Raw genomic sequence first — 19,381 nt, 5'->3', positions numbered from 1 at the left:
CGTGACAAAAGACATTTCCCATCTGCATTCTCCAACAGCACCGTGTCTCCAAAGTCATGGCATTTTGTGCGGGGTTGCCGGACTCTCCCGGGGCCGCCATAACAAAGCATCACAAAAGCCCAAGACCCCCAGAAGGGAGACCAGCCCACAGTGCCGGGGCCCGGCTCGTGGCCTCCTGTCCCCACAGGAAGCTCAGCACCTGGAACAGCCCCCAGCAGGCAGGAAACAGGAATTGTGACCCTGAGAGAAGACGCCGGGGACACAGAAGGACCCCCGTGCTCAGCCTTCAAGTGGGGGGCCCGATGCCGGGTGCACAATCCATAGCATTGTTCACAATCGCCAAAAAGCAGAAACAACCCAACTGTCCATCCACGGAGGGACAGAGGAACCCCATGGGGGCCCATCCAAGGGGGGAATAGGCCTCAGCCATGAAAAGGACCAAAGGCCTAACACCTGTCGACCCATGAATGGAACTTGAAGTCACGATGGTCAAGCAGACGCCGAAAGCCACAGACAGCGCGATCCCACGTCCCTGAAATGTTCCCGACAGGCTCGTCCGCAGAGACAGGAACTGGGTGCACGGTGACCCCCCGGGGAGGCGTGGGGCCAGGTGTGACGGTCCTGCGGTGCGCAGGATTTCCCCTAGGGCCGCTCAGAACGTCGTGGGACGGCTTTACGCCGACGTCTGCACATCTCTGAGTGTCTTCAGAAACCACAGAACTGTCCACTGTAAACGGCTGTACCTTGACAGTATGTAAATCACGCGTCAGAAGAGCTGTGAGGAGCCGTCCCGGCGAGGACAGCAGTGGCCCGCCGTGCCCTCGGACCAGCCCGCGCTTCCTGGGAGGCGGAGGAGGGCGCTGGGCTCCCCGGGCCGCGTCCCTCTCATAACAGCTTCGTTCAAACCACAAGCGCGCGTTTCAGAGCAGCCCGGGCTGCCAGAGCTGATTTCTTTATTAATCACCCGTGGCGCTCAGCAGACGCCTCCGGGGGGGCCGCCGCCGGGGCTCGAGGAGTGCAGACGGGGCTGAGTGCTCTCCTGGGGTGACTCACGGGGGACGCGGGGGCCGACGGGCCCAGGGGGCTCCACCGTGGAGCGTCTGCTCCCACCGTCCCCCGTCACACGCGCCTGCTTTCCACCCTGATGCACACCATGCAAATGCGCGCGGTAACAAGCGGCCATCTGGACGGGGGACAATGGACGCCCACGTCCCTTGGTCTGTAAGCGGAACAGGAAACAGTTTCCCCCCATGCCGCCCCATGCCGCCCCATGCTGGGAAGACCACGGCACGTGCATGGGACATGTGCTTTCCTGCGTATCCTCGTGGGCACCAGGACGTCCGCTCACGGGCAGTGGACATGTCCCCAAGATGCCCACGTCCCCCAAGCACAAAGCAGCATCCTTGCTCACGCTCTGCACCCGGCATGTTCTGGGTGTCTGCTCTTCCCCACGTGTGTCCCTCCGTGGCACCCCAGGAGATCCCAAGGAGCACGGATCCCTCTGGCTCCTGACACCCCGCGTGGACCCAGGCAGCCCCAGGGTGACTGTGCAATGCACACCTGAGCGTACGTGAGAAGAGCAGAAAGCACCAAGCTCAACGTGGAACCCGGGGCCATTTTTAAAACCGGTTGGAGGAACCTTCCGGATGCCGGTGGCAGATGGCAATACCTCAAGGCAGGAAGAAACACCCGCTTGGGGCCACAGGTTGAGATATGCAAAGGCTTTGAAGATGGCGTGTCGGCCTCTCTGGAACACGGACCCTGCACGTCCTGCCGGTGGACACCCCTAGAACGGCGTCCCCTAGGACGAAACGGCCGACACCCAGACTAGCTGGTGTCCTTGCTGCAAGGCCCAGCCAGGGGCCCGAGAGCATCTTTGGGGCTCCCGTCCATAAATGGGAGGCCTGAGCTATGGAGAAGCCACTCTGAGCCCCACACCCTGCTCTCAGGAGCCCCCACATCGTGCAAAAGGGGAGTCCACAGCCTCAGCCCCCTGCAGAACAGCAAGCAGGAATCCACGTCCGGATCACAAGCCAGCAAGGTCAGAGAAAGCGGCCTCGGCCCCAGCAGCCCGAGTCCCAAGCCCTCCTCCTGCGGGGCACTGTCCAGCTTCCAGGAAAAGACCCACTAATTTTTACTTGAGACGGTCTGCACAGCAGCAGCAGACCCGGGCTCCTGAGGACAGAACCGGTCAGAACCGGAACAGTTTGCTGGCCGTCCAGGCCTGAGGCCATCGGTCAGTATCCTGGTGGAGAGGCTCACGCACTGGGCCCATCCAAACCCCTGCTCTAACGAGTCCCTCTTGCAACCTCTGAGCTCCCATCTGTAAGATGAGACCCTGTTGCCCACCTCACCACCTCTGGGCATGGTAGCAGGGACCACAGAATGGGCGAGGGGCAGTGTGCTGTGGGAGCCAGCCATGCAGAGGAGCTGGTGTGACCCATGCGATCACAAGAGCTCCCGTGCAATCACAGGGTGAGCGGGGCCAGCAGCAACAGCCAGAGGCCATCAGTATAACGGGTGGTGGGGCCAGCAGCAATGGCCTGAGGCCATCAGTATAGTGACTGGAGGGGCCAGCAGAAATGGTCTGAAGTCAACAGTATAATGGGTGGTGGAGCCAGCAGCAATGGTCTGAGGCCATCAGTATAATGGATGGAGAGGTTGGCAGCAATGGCCTGAGGCCATCAGCATAACATCTGGAGGGGCCAGCAGCAACAGCCTGGGGCCATCACTATAATGGCTGGAGGGGCCAGCAGCAATGGACTGAGGACGTCAGTGTATCTGGAGCATGGCCAGCAGCTATGGTCTGAGGCCATCAGTATACTGAATGGGTCAGCTCAAGCCACTATCACAGAATCACGCCGACGGGAAGGACGGCTTCACCGACACTCATTTCTCGTAGATGGACGGGTTCTGGGAGACCCTCTCCTCCTGGCCTGCAGACGGCCCCATGTCCCCAAGGAGCCATGGTGTGCCGGCTGCACCGTCAACTCAACGTCACATGTCACCCTCCCTGAAGACACCCTAAAGATGTGTCCTCGAGCCCCCACTAAACGTCTTCCGCTGAACCCAAGCCAGGCTGCCCCATGCAGGCACTGTCTCCGAAACCCAGAAAAGGCACACACGGTGCTCTCTCTTCCCCCCGAATTTCAACGTTTGACGGCTTTTTTCCAGCACTCGAAAGTGGAGAAGCTAGATATGGTCCAGGCGGATGCAGGGGAGAAGGAAACCGCTAAAGCAATCCCCCCAGACTGTTTAAACCGAAGGAAACACCTCGACTCTCAGGGAGGGGTGTGAGGGACGGGCGGCCAGCAGCCGGGTGTACAGCTTTGCACACTTCTCCGTGGGAGCGGAAGAGCCCGGGCTGGGCGGTCCGCAGAAGAATCGCGAGTTCAGTTGCAGCAGCAGCGGGAGACGGCTCTCACCGGCTGCGTCCAATGTGGTTTCCAGATTCCAGGCGGATTCCTGGAGACCCGCTCGCCCTCCGTCCTTCCACCACGCTTCATGAGGCTGTGAAACCTAAAAGCCAAATCAGCTGCAAAGGGGGCAGGGGTGCGGGTTTCCAGGGTCCCCCGCGGGGATTCCAGCCCACGTTCCTGGGTGTCTGCAAGGCCAAGCCACGTCTCTCTGCACCAGGTCCCGCTGGGCCAGGTCCCGCTTGCAAACGTGGACACAGATAACTAAGACGTGGGAAGGGGGTCCTACATTCCACTCACACATCATGATATTCCTCCAGGGCAGAGAGCAACATCTGCAGAGAACCCCCCCGGGTCCGTCTCCATCCGTGTCTCTACAGACGCTCCAAGGGGCAGGGCTGACCGGAGTAAACCACGCAGGGATTTTCGTCAGAGAAAATGTCTGCCCCAGGACAAACAGGGGAGGCCGTCGGGAAAAGCAGCACATGTCTGAGCCTCATGCACATGAGGGAGATCTCGGGACGCGTGGGGCAGGCACCTTGATTGCCGAGGTCCCTGTGGGCTGTGCACCACGCCTGGGGCCAAATACACCATCAGAGGAGACCCCATCCCCCAGGAGAAGCACCCGTGTCCTGACAAGGAGCAGGCCAGGGGCTGGGCCTCTGCACACACCTGGGGATGGAGGTCAGAGGCCGGAGCTGGTGCCCCACCACGCCACTGCCTGTGAGAGCACATGTGAGGGACCTACAGTCTCTTAAGATGAGAATCGGCACAAACGGAAGGAACAGCTAGTAGTTACCTCCCGGCCGCCATGAGGTCCCTCGGCGACCTGTCCATCATCCTTGTAGGAGCGAGCGTTCTGCAGAGAAACAGGAGACGTATGTCCATCTGTGGCTGCACATCATCTAGATGTTCGTGTATGAACGCAGTAGGGTGTGTGCAGCACAGAACATGTGCGTGCACATATAAACAATACACATATGTCCGTGCACATGTATGCACGTGTACACCTATTGCATGCATGTATATGACCACATATGCATACAGGTCCATCTGTGCACGTGTGCATGTAAGTGCGCATGTGCACACATCCGTGCTTAACACCTCCATTCATGTGGACATGCACAGGGGACGTCATGTCACAGAACACGCGTGTGTGTGGTGTGCGCATCTGTACATGTAGGACGCATACACAGGATACACACGTGTGTGCATATATATACACACATGAGAGGTTACATGTGCGTGAATCCATTCAAGTGTGTGTATATACGCAGGAAGACCTGTACACAATGCACATCCTGCGTGTGTGCATGTATGTATAAACGTGTGTATGCCACAGAGCGCACACGATGCTGTGTGCGTGTGTCTACACGCGTACCCATATGTGCAGCAGGACAAGAACTCTAGATGTTGTGCATGCAAACATACATGTAATAGAAAACACATGTGTGTGCACATGAGATAGAATGCACACAGGATAGCATGTATGTGTGAACACATCCATGCATTTCTATGAAGTAGCATTCATGTGCTATAGAAGGACCATGTACATAGGCAACAGGATAAACATGGTCTGTGTATAGGTACATATACAATACACGCAATGCATTGCATGCACGATTGGACATGGTTGCGTACACATACATGTGCATAAATCTAGTAACGGAACATGTATGTGTACATATGTGTATAAACACACATGCATGTATAGATAGAGACACACACAAAAATTTACACCAAGGAATTGGGCTCCCAAGAAGACGGGGCTGGTGAGCCTAGAATCTGCAAGGCAGGGGGGCAGGCTGGAGACTCAGGAGAGACCTGACCCCACAGAAACCTCAGAGTTTCCTTTTTCAGGCCTTCCCCTGATTAGACAAGGCCCACCGCAGGACAGAGCATCATGTCTTTACTTCAAGGCAGCTGCTTGGCTCCAGAGCTGCACCTAGGAAACCCCTTCACAGACACCCTCGCAGGCACGCCCCGCTGGATCAGTGGGGACCCATGGCGCAGACAACCTGTACCTCCCGCAGCCAGACCTCCGCCCCCAGCAGCCCTGCCTGATAGGCCCCCAATCACAGACAGGGCACAGACGGGGCCTGACCGGGGTCCCCTGGCCCTGGACCACAATAAATAAACCATATCCCTGTTTTCGAAAAACTTGGATAAGCAAAATGCCCAGAGTTTGCCATGTGCTCCCCTCCTGGTGTGTATTCTGACAGGTACGGACCCCACCCCCACCCCCAGCCCATAGCCAGGGGGTAAAGGCACAGGACCTGAGTTGAGAAATCAAGAGAACAAAGCAGCGGTAAGACCCAGATGTTAAGGTGGACACCAGTCAGGCACTCTGTTTGCCCCAGCTGGACAGGGCTGCCCCCTTGGGCATCTGGCTTCCTGGACCTGAGAAGGCGCTGGGGTTTTGAAACCACACCGGAGGCGTCTGTGTCTGGTCTGGTCGCGGGGACAGGTGCATACGTGCTGTATCTTGAAACAAGCGCGTGGGTGTTGTTACCTTGAAGCGGAGATGTGAAACAGCTGTGTGGCAGATGGGCACGCGATTCCCTCCACCCGTGGCCATGCCCTTCGTTGGATGGGGAGCGGGGGCTGCGGGGCCTTTGGTGAGGGAGCAGGGGATTTCCTGCTTGGTCTGCGTGGAGCCCGCCCAGAGCCCTCATCAGAGCCTCCAAAGTTTCATCCTCTCTGCAATGGACACCCCAAGATTAGGGCCTCAGATGCAGGTGAGCGGACCCGGGGTGTCCAAGCGCGAAACAGAAGAAAGCAGGAGGCCAGGAACAGGTGACCTGGGCGGAGATGCTGGGACGTTCGTGGTTGCCGACACAGCGCCCTCGTGAGGCGAGGTAGAGCACCAGCGAGAGTCAGGAGGGCCTGGGGTCGCCTCCTCCACCTTCCAGGGGTCCCGGAGAAACTTGCGCGGCTGGAAGCCCCCGGCTTGCGCCTCCGTAAGTCTGTAACCCCCCAACCGTGTGGCGCGCCTCCTCTTGCGTCCTCCTGGCCCCAACGATAAAGCCGCTGCGCCGTAGCTTGCAGCACGCTCCCTGCGCGTCCCAGTAGCAGGACGGGAGGGACTGTTCGAGTCCTGCGCCTTTGCAGGATGTAGCGCGCATCCGCTCAGCTCCGTGACCCAGGGGGACCACAGCCGGTGCGCACAAGGGTGCGGGACTGCTGGGGAGGCCAGCGAGGGGGGCGCGCAGGGAGTCCCGCCCTGCTCCCCTCCTCACCTGAGCGCCCCTTGCCTTCCAGACCCGCGCGAGCGCGGGAGCAGCCGCGCCAAGATGGATATGAACATGACCCGGCCGGACAACGCCACCATCGTGATGCTGCGCGACCCGACCATCGCGGTGGTCCTGCCCGTCGTGTACTCGCTGGTGGCGCTGGTCAGCATCCCGGGCAACCTCTTCTCCCTGTGGGTCCTGTGCTGCCACATCGGGCCCAAGTCCCCGTCGGTCATCTTCATGATCAACCTGAGCGTCACGGACCTGATGCTGGCCTGCGTGCTCCCTTTCCAGATCTACTACCACTGCAACGGGAACCACTGGGTGTTCGGGGAGCTGCTGTGCAACGTGGTCACCGTGGCCTTCTACGCCAACATGTACTCGTCCATCCTCACCATGACGTGCATCAGCGTGGAGCGCTTTCTGGGCGTGGTGTACCCGCTGGCCTCCGCGCGCTGGCGCCGGCGCCGCTACGCCGTGGCCGCCTGCGTCTGCGTCTGGCTGCTGCTGCTGGCCGCGCTGTCCCCGCTGGCGCGCACCGACCTCACCTACACTGTGGAGGCGCTGGGCATCGTCACCTGCTTCGACGTGCTCAAGTCCACCATGCTGCCCAGCGTGGCCATGTGGGCCATCTTCCTCTTCACGCTGTTCATCGTGCTGTTCTTCATCCCCTTCGTGGTCACCGTGGCCTGCTACACGGCCACCATCCTGACGCTGCTGCGCGCCTCTGACCCGCACGGCCGCGGCCAGCGGCGCCGCGCGGTGAGCCTGGCCGTCGTGGTGCTGCTGGCCTTCGTCACCTGCTTTGCGCCCAACAACTTCGTGCTGCTGGTGCACATGGTCAGCCGCCTGTTCCTGGGCGGCAGCTACTACCACGTGTACAAGCTCACGCTCTGCCTCAGCTGCGTGAACAACTGCCTGGACCCCTTCGTGTACTACTTTGCGTCCCGCGAGTTCCAGCTGCGGCTGCGGCGCTATCTGGGCTACGGGCGGCTGCAGGCCTGCGGCCAGGACGCGCGCAGGGATACCCTCTTCTCTGCCCGGACGCTGTCGGCGCGCTCCATGTCCAGCGGCCACGGCGAGGGGCTGGACGGCCCCAGCCGGCCCTGCCTCCAGAGGCAGGAGAGCGTGTTCTGAGCCCCCCACCGCCAGAGTGGGGGTGGGGGAACGGCTGGGGACCGAGGGGTCGGCCCTTCCCCGCCGGCCTACCTGCTGCTCCTACTGCCATGTCCGCCGCGGTGCACACGGAGAGGGTCCCCAGATGGGCCTGCTGCTCCTAGGACGCATCCGCCCGGTGCGCACAGAGAGGGTCTCCAAGTGGGCTTGAGTCTGGTGTCCCAACACAGCCGCAGAGCAACAAGACGGAACACCCCGCGGTGTAACAGGACCGGACCCAGCGGGCCAGGCCGACTGGTCCTGCTCCCTGAGGATGACGACCCAACCTGACCGAACATCCAGCCAGCCCAGCTGAGACCCCATCGACCCCCTACACCCGCCTGCCTTGTTCTCTGTGCCTCCTGCTCGGGGACGCTGGGGACACATGCTGCTCCCCAGCCTAGCAGCGCCTAGACTTGCTGTTCCTACCAGCCTCGGTCACTGTCTGTGCTGGGATGTACCCCGGCCAGAGCAGACGGGCCTCTCTGGCCTCTGTTTTCCCAGACCTCACAGGCTCCCCTGCACCCCATGTCACCCGGTCCCCACAGGAGCAACTGTTGCAAGGCTTCCAAAGCGTTTGGTCACTCTGGTTCCTCCAGCTGCACAATCTACAAAAATGTCATGAGTCACAAGGTCCAGACGGGAAGGACATCCGTCCCGAAGGTGTAGGTCAGGCCCCCCACGCGGGTGGAGGGTCTCCAGGCCCATGAGACGCTGCTGAGGCTGAGCACTGTGAAAGACAATGGCCATCCGCACCTTCTGCCGGGCTCCTGGACATGGTTCCGGGTCCAGCTGGCCCCGAGGTGCCCTCTGGCTCGTTCTTGGCCTCCTGCTCCCAGCCGAGAGCCCCTGAGTCACAAGCAAGGCCTCTCGGCATGTGAGGTGGGCTTGCGCACCTATCCTGACCCATGGGACCCTCTGGGATCTGGACACCCCGCAAGACCATGGACCACAGAAGCCTGGGGAAGGATCAGCGCCTGGGACCCCTTTGTGCCTGTCGGCTGCCTCTTTATATGGGCAGGGGCATCCTTGTGTCTTCCTGAGCCCAGGGCACATCTGGACCAGCCCTGACTCGTGTGCTGCTTCGGGAAGACAAGGAACCCCATCCCCGGGGGGTCTGGGGTGCCAAAACAGTGGGTTTCCAGGAGCCCAGGATTTGCCGGAAACAGCAAAGTTGGGTACTTTATTCAGCAAAAATGGCATGCACGGCCCGGACTCCGGGACCTCTGGGGAGGAGCGGCTGCATAGCAGACAGCGTCCCCACGGCAGGTTCCAAGTACAGGTGGAGAGTGATAGCTGCTGCCCATGGACCCCTGAGGGGAGGGGGAGCCTGGTCCTGGTGTCATTGCTTAGGAAGGAAAACAGACACAGCTGTCTTCGAGCCAACAGTGACCCCAAGCCCGTGTCCACCCAGGACCTCAGAATGTGACTTGCTGGTTCAGGGTGACCCTCAATCCAACGACAGGTGTCCTTGTAAGAGACAGAAGAGGAGACAGATGCAGAGGAGAAGGCACGTGAGGACGGAGGCAGAGATGGGAGGGATGTGGTCACCAGCCCAGGGACGCCGGGAGCCCCAGAAGCTGGAAGAAGCAAGAAGGACCCTGCCCCGGAGCCTCAGGAGGGAACCCAGCCCTGCCCCGCCTGGATCTCAGCAGCCCTGCCCCGCCTGGATCTCGGACTGGTCTCCAGAGCTGGGAGGGAATGAATCCTGGTGGTTTTAAGTCTCCAGTTTGCAATGGCCCCCCCAGCACGCTGCATCTGGGCCACTCTGAAATTGCAACTTGGGTCATGGGACCCAATCTCTTAGCATGCAGGGCTCTCGGGACCCCTGCAGGGTCTGCCCTCGTGAGGCCATGGAGCTGCCCCGAGAGTCCCCAACACATGGCCCCAGAGATTTCCAACACCGCCAATGCCTTTCTGCACACCGTCTCCAGATTTTTAGTTCCGGAACGGGCCTCCCAGGCGGACGGGTGCTGCCATGTCCGGGGCCCCAAAGCTAGAGGCTCCCCAAGGCGACTTGCAGAGAGAAGGCCTGAGTCCCAGCGGGCACTCCCCACCCACAGGCTCCTCAGTCCTCCAGACCACGTGGCCGAGAGGTGACTTCTCTCCTCTTCCGTGTACACAGTGACGTCCACGCGTGGAATCTGAAAACAACGCTGAGGGCCACACTTCACAGGGACGCCTGCCCCGGGAGTAACTACTCGGTTCCAGCTGCCCATTATGTGCCGTGCACCCCAGAGGTTAGTGTATACCCTGGGGACCCCAACACCAGCCTCTGGAGGCTCCAGTCCCCCTCCCTGGGCGTGGTCTTAGAATGAAACCCAATTTTGTAGGTTTGCCTCGTGCCCGTGCTTGTCTGGGGTGTGCAGAGGCACGTGCAGGGGGAAAGCAGGTGAGTGCATGCTACGCTCGCCCTTGGGAACAGAGAGTCAGCCTTCGGGGTCCCCTCGACACTCTGGGATTACACATAGTCATTGTCCACCGCCTTGCAGCAGGAACGTCCCCACAGGGGACAGCACCTGAGCACATGAGTGCTGAATGCCCAGGTGCGTGCATGGAACTCAAAGTCACCACAGGAACCTTCCGAGACACCGCTTGAGACTCACCTGGAGAAGGATTTACCTGAGGGCACACAGGTGGCTCCAAAAAGGCTGGCCCGAGGGACCCGAACTCCGCAAGGCAAGAGCCCCGACCCGCCGCTCTTCTCGACTCTCCCAAACCCAAACCCTAGAAAGCAACATCGAGGCAGCAGCCGCGTGCAGAGTTGGAAATCCTGAGCCAGCAAGACGCCCCCAGCCACGCTCTGGGCGTGGGCCTCGGTGCATCTGGTGCACAAAAGCTGTGAAAACCTCAAACCAGCCGCACAGAACACGCCGGCGGCCCGTGAGAAGCCGCACACCCCGATTCTGGAGGAAGTCTGTCTACGTGATCTCCTCCTCCGTGGGATGTCAGGCCTCTGGAACCCTCGGGGGACCGAGGGGACTGTCAGCGGGGTCAGTGCCCAGCCAGCGGGCAGATCTCAGCGTGGGGTGTTAGCGGGAAGGTGGGGGTTGCGATCACACCGGGTCCTTCTTGTTGCTGCGAATCCCAGTGCACGGGTCCCTGCTTCATGCCACCGTGTCTGTCCTATCGTCTGAAATCCCAGGGCTGGCCTGGCTTCTAGTTCCACACGCAAATAAGGTGTGCTCTGTGCATGTGTGTGCGTGTGCATGTGCGTGTGAGTTCCCCAGAAACCCGACCTGTTCTCCTGTTAAGCAGCCAATAAAAGTAGACACGTGCATGGGTGCATCCAGGTGTGAACTTTTTAAAAAGCTGTGGCACCGGGATTCAGCCGCTGATTGCATGCGGAGAGCCAGAGGCAGCCTGAGACATAGGACCCTGGACGCCAACCCTGAGTTTTCCCCCACGCAGAAGGGGAACTGCACGTCTCGTTCTGGCCTTCGAGACCCCGGCTTTCCAAAGACACGTACCATCTCCCTTTGAAGCTCACGCTGAAGCCAGGCGCTGGGGTCTACAACGGCCAGACTCCCCACGGAGCGTGGATTCGGGTTCCTGGGAGGCACACGGCACGCATCGGGGCAGCGCGCCACGGACGGGGCGTGCGGTGGAATCAGGGATTTATTGCCTGAGATGATGGAGCTTTTGAAAAGAAATGCTTTTTTTGTAAGACGTACGCGTGTACAGACTCGTGTGTCCGACGGTATGGTGTCTGATGCTTTGCTTAAAATGCTGGAACAAACAGAGGTACACCCAAGTTTGCATGCACCATATATATCCATATGCACGCAGGTTTGTGTGCATCTATTCGTGTGTGCACACACGCATGCAAAAGTGCACACAACGTACCCATATGCACACATGTATGCATCTGTCCGTCCGTGCACACATGCACACACCCGTCCATGCACACGATGTATCCACAGGCACACATGAATACATATGGGCGTCCATGCGTATACACACACACGTACACATGTACACACGTGGGCATGCGTACATGGGGGAGAAAACAGGAGAAGGCTGACCCCTGGTCATGCCTGAAGCTGGGGGAAGGGGCCGGGACTTCCGTTCTATAACGCTCTGTCCTTCAGGCCTACGTGACCACACCTGTACTTTAACAAAACGAGGCATCTCGGGAAATGTCCCACAGGGACATCGACTTCTGCCCAGTGGCTCCTCTCCAAACTGCGGAACGTACAAGGAGCAAACATTCCCAACCCCGCTGTTCTGTTTTTTTGTTTTTTGTTTTTGTTTTGTTTTGTTTTGTTTCCTTTTCCTCCCAATTATATTGCGGTAAAACACATACGCACAAAACTCACCATTTTATCCACGTTTAAGTGTGCAGGTCGGGGTGTCCGACACCTTCACGGAGCTGTGCCACCGTCCCCAACGTCCATGTCCGGAATCCTTCATTGAGGACAACGGGAGCTCTGACCCCACTAAACAAGGAACCCCATCCCCCACCACCTGCTCCCTGTCCCTATAAAGGTGATGCCACCAGGGGCCTCTTATACGTGGGATCACAAAGCATTTGTTCGTTGGTGTCTGGCTTACGTCACTGACCATCACGTCCTCCAGCTGCGCCCACGTCACCGCCGAATCAAGGTACGATTTGCCCCCCACACGGTTCGCGCGGTACGTTTGTAGAGGCCTCCCCGAGACACCCCAGTGCAGCTATGGGACATTTCCATCGCCCCCAAAAGATGCCCGATGCCCGTTTTCTCCCCATCCCTACGGCCAGCCCCAAACGAGGGCCACGACTGTTTTTGCTTCTCTGGACGTGTCCTTCCTGTCTCTGTGACATCAGTGTGATCAAAGGGCACATGGGGGTGCTGCCATCCTGTCTATTTCTCAACAGGGCATTTCGGGGTTCATCCTGTGTGGTAACATTTACGCTATTCTTCTCTACTTGCTCCGTGGCCTGGGGGAGCGCCTCGTGTCCATCATGCCGGACAGAATCCAAACAGGCCCTCTTAGGCAGATTTTGACCCCAATCTCCAGCAAAGGGTCCAATCGAAATACCCAGAACAACAGGGCTGAAGTAGCCAGGACATCGGGAACTCTGCCTCCATCACGAATTGCTGGGAACCTACTTCGACCCCGCCCTTTTTGCTCTTTCTGGAAAAGACCACCAAGAAAACGCATCCCACAGTTAACCAAGACTTGAGAACGTCATCGTTATTTGGTCAACATAGAAATTATTCAGATTCAGAGTGACTTCGTTAAAAAACAAAAACCTTCAGTGTTTGACCTTGACACTCTCTCTTTCTGATCTCTTTGGAAATCTGTGTGATTCTGCAAATGTGCATGAAGGGTTTTTATTTATTGTTATTTATTATTGTAACTGTCGTGAAAATACCTCTAGGGTAGGATTCAATCCAAGTGAGGGCCCAGGGAGAGGGTCTCCAGACGAGGATAAGCCGTGTAACGGGTACGCTAGTTTCTGGGACTCATGCATAAACCCCCCCACACACACCCGCAATGGGTGGCCATCAGAGGATAAACCCCACACCAGGGCGTCCCCTAGTCTGTCACATGCGTGAGCTCCTTCATTCACCTCCCTGCAGTGGGGTAGGTGTTAGGTCCATTTTGCAGAGGAGCAAACCATCAAAACACCAGCCAGCCTGTTCCCCCTACTCAGTCTTCAGCAGTCCCAGCAAAGAAGGGTCTGGGTCCATGCCCACCACCCCGGCCCCCAGCTCCACTGGGGATTCTGGGTCCTTGTGTCTGTATCACGACACGCACTATGGACATCTAAACCTCCTTTGAACCCCATCCCATGCCTCACGGGAGATCAGCCAGCACAGAACACGAAGGGGGAGACATGAGAAGGAACAATGCCGTCCAAATACATCATAGGCTGTCACGTTGAAGTATGTGTGTGCCACATATACACAGACACACCACCTCCATACATGTATAGGTGTGCAATATGGGTTTATATGCCTGTGTACATACTCTTCTGGGGACACTTATGGTGGTCACAACGGGGGGGGGGGGGGAGGAGGTGTGTGACTGGCATGTGGGACATAGAGACAGGGACACCTACAGCGTAGCACCTGCAGGGCCCAGGCAGCCCCATATCAGAGAGTCATGCAGTCCAAGATGTCAACAGTGCCCAGGCTGAGAAGCCTGGACCATGCATAAGGACTGTCTATCCATCTACCTACCTATCCATCCAACCATCTATCCATCTATCCATCCATCCATATATCCATCCATCCAACCATCATCCATCCAACCATCATCCATCCATCCATCCATCCACGTATCCATCCATCCAGCCATCTATCAACCATGTATCCATCCATCATCTATCGATCCATCCATCCATCTATCTAACCATACATCCAACCATCTATCATCCATCCATCCATCCATCCAACCAACCATCCATCCATCCATCCATCCAACCATCCAACCATCCATCCATCCATCCATCCAACCATCCAACCATCCATCCATCCATCCATCCATGTATCCATCCATACAACCATCATCCATCCAACCATCATCCATCATATCTATCTATCCATCCATCATCCATCCATCCATCTATCCAACCACGTATCCATCCATCCAGCCATCTATCAACCATGTATCCATCCATCATCTATTGGTCCATCCATCCATTCTTCTATCCATCTACACAACCATCTATCATCTATCTATCCATCCATCCGTCTATCTAACCATACATCCAACCATCTATCAATCCATCGATCCATCTCATGTATCTATCCATACCCACCTATCATCTTTCTACCTGTCCGTCCCTCCGTCCATCCATCCATCCATCCATCCGTATCTATCCATCCATATCTATCCATCCTATCTATCTATCACCTATCTATCATCTATCTACCTATATACCTATCATGTCTATGGTCAGGGTTGTCAACTAAGGGCTATTCTGTCCGCAGGGGACCCCGCGGCAATGTCTGGAGAGACCTGGGGTGGTCACAACTCGAAAGGAAACCACTGCCATCTAGCGGCGCAAACTGGGCTTGCCGCTGGACGCCGTGGTGTGCGCAGGTCGCCCCGACCTGCCCCCCAAATGTCAGTAGTGCGGAGGCTGAGAAGCCCCCCACAGTTCGCAGGACAGAGTCTCCTTCTCCCTGTCCCTATCCACTACCTGTTTACCTGTGTATCCATCTGTATGCGGCGGGGCTGTCCACCGAGGGCCAGTCTGCAACGCCCCCCGCCCCGGGAACCCCCATCTCTGCCCACTGCCTCTCGGGGAACACCTGTCTCTCAGGGACCCTCCCCTCCACGCCCCACTGTGCCCTCGGGGACTCCATCTCCCCCCTCCGCCGTGCCCCGGGGACCCCATCTGCGCACCCCCTCCACTGCCTCCAGGAGACGCCCCCATCCCTGCGCCCGCCCCCCACTGCTCCCCAAGGGGTGCCGGGACATCGGGTTCTCGGAGATCGTCCGCAACGACCTCCCCCCCAGCCCCTCGGCGGCGCAGCTGGCTTTGGGGCGCGGGGCGGTGGGGACGCGCAGCCTGGGGTCCGGACTCGGAAGGCAGGGGCGGGGCTCCGGCGGATGGGGCGGGGCGGGGCCTGGGCGGGGCGTCGAGCGGACCGCGGCCGCGTTGGGGGCGGGGCATCACTCGGCCGACGTGTGCGGCGCAGGGCGGGGCTCCGGCAGGCGGGGCGCTTTGGGGGCGGGGCCTCACTCTGCAGACGAGCGCGGCGGGGCGGGGCTCCGCGGGCGGGGCATGGGCGGGGCGTCGCGCCGGCCCGGGCCTCGTTGGGGGCGGGGCCGCACTGGGTCCGGAGCGCGCGGCGCGGGCGCGGGCGTCGGGCTGCGGGTCCGGCTGCGGGCCGGGTGCGCGGCGCGGGGGTCGGGTCGCCATGGTGCTGAGCCCGGTCATCGGGAAGCTGCTGCAGAAGCGCGTGGTGCTGGCCAGCGCCTCCCCGCGCCGCCGGGAGATCCTCAGCCACGCGGTGAGCGAGCGGCCTGCGCCGGGCCTGGGGCGGGGGGTCTGCGGCGGGGCCGGGGGCCGGGGGCCGGGAGTCTGCTGCCTCCGGGTCTGCGGACCCGGGGGATTGGAGCCGTGCGGAGGAGAGTGGGGGCTCCTGGGGCCAGGCGCCTACCGACCTGGGCACCTGGGGGGCCTGGAGCCTGAGGGCCTGGCGCGCTGGGGCACCTGGGGCCTGCGCCCGGAGGTCCGGTGACCTGGGGCTCTGCGTACTGGGGACCCGGTCATCTGGGGGGGGTCTGGAGCTGGGGATTTGGTGATCCCGGGACCTGGTGTTCTGGGGGGGCCTGGAGCTGGAGATCTGGTGATCCGGGGACCCAGCGATCCGGGGACCTGTGGATCCGGGGGTCTGGAGCTGGGATCTGGTGATCCGGGGACCGGTGAATCTAGGGGTCTGGAGCTGGGATCTGGTGATCTGGGGCTCTAATCACTGGGGAACTGGGCCCCGGGACTCTGGTGATCTCGGGGAGTGGGGCACCTGGTGATTGGAGCTCTGGTGACTGGGGATTTTGGTTCTGCTGTGGAGGCGTGGGAGAGGAGTTGGGAAGCCAGAGACCCATTGAGCTGGGGACCCGGGGCTTGGGGCAGGGGTCTGGAGACCTGGGAGGTGGGGAGGTCAGGGGGTAACTGTGGGGGGAGGTATGGAAGGGGGAGGTCTTGGTGACTGGGGGATCTAGTGATTGGGAGCCTGGTGCCTGTTCCCTGGGGCTTGGGGACCTAGTGAAAGGAAGGGACTGGTGCCTGGTGGTCGGGTGTCCAGGTTCATGGTGACCAGAGACCTGGTGACCCACGCAGGTGGTCTGGTCACTGGTCCCTGGAGCCAAGGGCCCTGCTCACCCAGGAGGGCCCGGTGCTGGGGGCTTACTGACCAGACCAGCTAGGCGAGTGCCAGGAGCCCTAGTGACCCTGGGACCCATTGACTGGATTCTAGGGACCTGTGGCTCAGGCTGGGGAAAGTGGGACTCTGTGTGATGGGGGAACAGGGCTCTGCAGACGGGGGTCTTTGTTGGAGCTGTGGATAGTGATTGAGGGTCCCAGGGACTGACGGTAGTAGCAGTCTGCATGGTCTGGGAACAGAGTCTTCAGGCCAGGCCGAGTGGCCGAGGACCTATTGGCCGGGGCGGGGGGTGCGGGGGTTTTCCCGGGCCAAGGCCATGTCTGTGCCTGACCTGTGTCCATCCTGGAGGTGGTAGTGGGGGACGGACAGAGCCCCAGTGGAGCGGACGTGGTCTCCGTGGGGACGCCCCGTCTGGGGGTAGGGTACTGGAGATAGGAGGAGGGGTTGGGGTGGGTACAGACCAGAAGACGGCTCACAAGGCGATCCAGGGAAAACGGGGTATAGGAGGCCAAGGACCAAGGGGGGGCCCTCAGAGAGGTATGGGAGGGATGGTCAGAGCCTCACTCAGGGGAGCTCTCTCGGGGGGAGGGGCACTGCCCAGAGGTGGGGGGAGTTTGACCCTTTGCGATCAAGGCCCACATTCCTGCCCACACATGTTTGGGGACTGCGGTCAGTCCTCTGTGGCATTTTGTGCAGGTGGATGTTTTTAGCTATTTGTACACCGTGGGGATGAAATGCCGGCCTCAGGGACACTCTGGGAGCCCTTTGACCCCACAGAGCCTCACAACCCAGTGCCCTAGCCAAACTTTCCTGCTGGCTTCTGTGTACCGATATCTTCCCGGCAGGTGCGCTGGGCCCCCACCAGCCCCCGCGCCTCCCCAGCCGGCTGGGAGCTGGCCCTGGTCAGCGTTTGGCATCTTCCCAGCACGTGGCAAAGGCCACCTTTACTGTAAGTCGGGCGCCCTGCTGCTCTGCGTCCTTGGGTTCTTCCTGCCAACCCTCAAGACCCCGATCTCCCCTTTTCCAGGGTCTCCGGTTCGAGGTGGTTCCTTCCAGGTTCAAAGAGAAGCTTGATAAAGCGTCCTTCCCCACGCCTTATGCCTATGCCATCGAAACAGCCAAGCAGAAGGCCCTGGAGGTCGCCAGAAGGATGCACCAGGCAAGGGGGCTCTGCTCCTGCGTCTTCACAGAATTCTCTTGCTTGGGAGGGCGGTTTCGGGGTCTCTGTGGACATGCCGTTGATAAAAGCCGTTTTCTGTATGGTATGCAATTATGGTAGCTCATCTACCAATGAGTGTTACAGTGTAACCTGCTCTTATAATTAATATAACAGTATCTTTGATATAACATGGTTCATATCCATCTGTTACTCTGTAACGTGCTATTGGGATTAACAGAGTGGTATCATTTACCATAAAAAAAAAAAATTTAACATAGCTTGGGGTGCCTGGGTGGCTCAGTGGGTTAAGCCACTGCCTTCAGCTCAGGTCATGGTCTCAGGGTCCTGGGATCGAGCCCCACATCTGGCTTTCTGCTCAGCAGGGAGCCTGCTTCCTCCTCTCTCTCTGCCTGCCTCTCTGCCTGCTTGTGATCCCTGTCTGTCAAATAAATAAATAAAATCTTAAAAAAAAATTAATGTAGCTCATCTATTACTATGTGCTACTATGTAAAATACTATTACAATTAACATAATTGTATCATTTATAATAAGAAATGAATATAGATGATCTACTACTGTGTATTACTATACAAGGAATCTTGTGGGTAACATAACAGCATCCCTCAAAATAAATGAACAGACCTGAACTATTCTTATACGTTACTGTGTAATACACTGTTGCGATGAGTATAAGAGCATCACTCATGGTACAGAATTAACAGACCTAAAATATTACTATATAAAACTATATATACTATATAAAACTATGTTACTATATAGTAATAAAAAATATTACTATATAAAACTATATATAGCAGCAGTGACTGTTATGTCATTATTTATGATACAAAATTAACAGACCTGAACTATGACCGTTACTATATAATATACTGTTACAATGATGACAACAGTACCACTTACGACATGGAATGGACGTACCTTAACTCTTACTATATGTTATTATGTGATGTGCTGTTAGTGACAATAACCGCATCATTTATGATTCAGAATTAATGTAGATTGTTATTGCTAAGTGTTACGATAATATCCTGTTGCAATTAACGGAGCATAACAAATGCACGGTACTGAATGCTAGAAGAAGTATTGATAGAAATAAGCAAGTGTTGATCGATTGATTTTCGACAGTGGAAAAGTGAATATTTACGGACAAGCTAAGTTCAAGGTTCCGTACAGATCCCCGATGACCATGTTCAGCTCCAAGCCTGAATTTTCTACTTGGATTTATTTTATTGTCCAGTGTATTGACCAAGTTTCAACTTAATGTTGAGCGGGCCAGAAAACACCGGCTTTGTCCTTAATTCAGGATAGCTTGGGGAGGATTTGGAGTCACGTTCGTGTCCTTGTTGGGGACATTGAGGACACCCACGTCTTAGTTTCTGAAGTGAGAGTGGCCTCGTGCCCACCCGTCACCCCACCGGGGTATTTGCGGAAGACGCACGGGGACGTGGTTTCTAAAGCTGGGTTTGGATTTCTTGCAGAAGGACCTCCGGGCCCCCGACGTTGTCATCGGAGCGGATACCATTGTGGTGAGTCCCCCCACCTCGGGGCCCCCGTTCTGGCCTCCAGTTTGGT

The 19,381-nt window shown here is 58.2% G+C and overlaps 2 protein-coding genes across 7 annotated transcripts in view; both read left to right on the top strand.

Moving 5' to 3' along the window:
• The window catches only part of P2RY8 (P2Y receptor family member 8), a 42,845-nt gene extending 31,372 nt beyond the window's left edge, over positions 1-11,473 (top strand). For both annotated transcript variants that reach the window (XM_059158666.1, XM_059158667.1), the window contains exon 2: positions 6,678-11,473. In XM_059158666.1, the coding sequence (XP_059014649.1) occupies positions 6,710-7,786 (1,077 nt within the window). In that variant the 5' untranslated portion in view covers positions 6,678-6,709 and the 3' untranslated portion in view covers positions 7,787-11,473. The remainder of the gene's footprint in view (positions 1-6,677) is intronic.
• The window catches only part of ASMTL (acetylserotonin O-methyltransferase like), a 68,090-nt gene that overhangs the window by 31,368 nt on the left and 17,341 nt on the right, over positions 1-19,381 (top strand). For 3 of the 5 annotated variants that reach the window (XM_059158660.1, XM_059158661.1, XM_059158663.1), the window contains 3 exons: positions 12,143-12,409; positions 17,657-17,788; positions 19,288-19,335. In XM_059158660.1, coding sequence (XP_059014643.1) covers positions 12,296-12,409; positions 17,657-17,788; positions 19,288-19,335 — 294 coding nt within the window. In that variant the 5' untranslated portion in view covers positions 12,143-12,295. Of the gene's footprint in view, positions 1-12,142; positions 12,410-15,573; positions 15,757-17,656; positions 17,789-19,287; positions 19,336-19,381 lie in introns of those variants that run through there. The other 2 variants (XM_059158662.1, XM_059158664.1) reach the window with 2 other exon arrangements.

This window comes from Mustela lutreola, chromosome X (genome assembly GCF_030435805.1).
Source record: "Mustela lutreola isolate mMusLut2 chromosome X, mMusLut2.pri, whole genome shotgun sequence".
Classification (NCBI taxonomy): domain Eukaryota; kingdom Metazoa; phylum Chordata; class Mammalia; order Carnivora; family Mustelidae; genus Mustela; species Mustela lutreola.
This window is presented reverse-complemented; position numbering and strand designations above follow the sequence as displayed.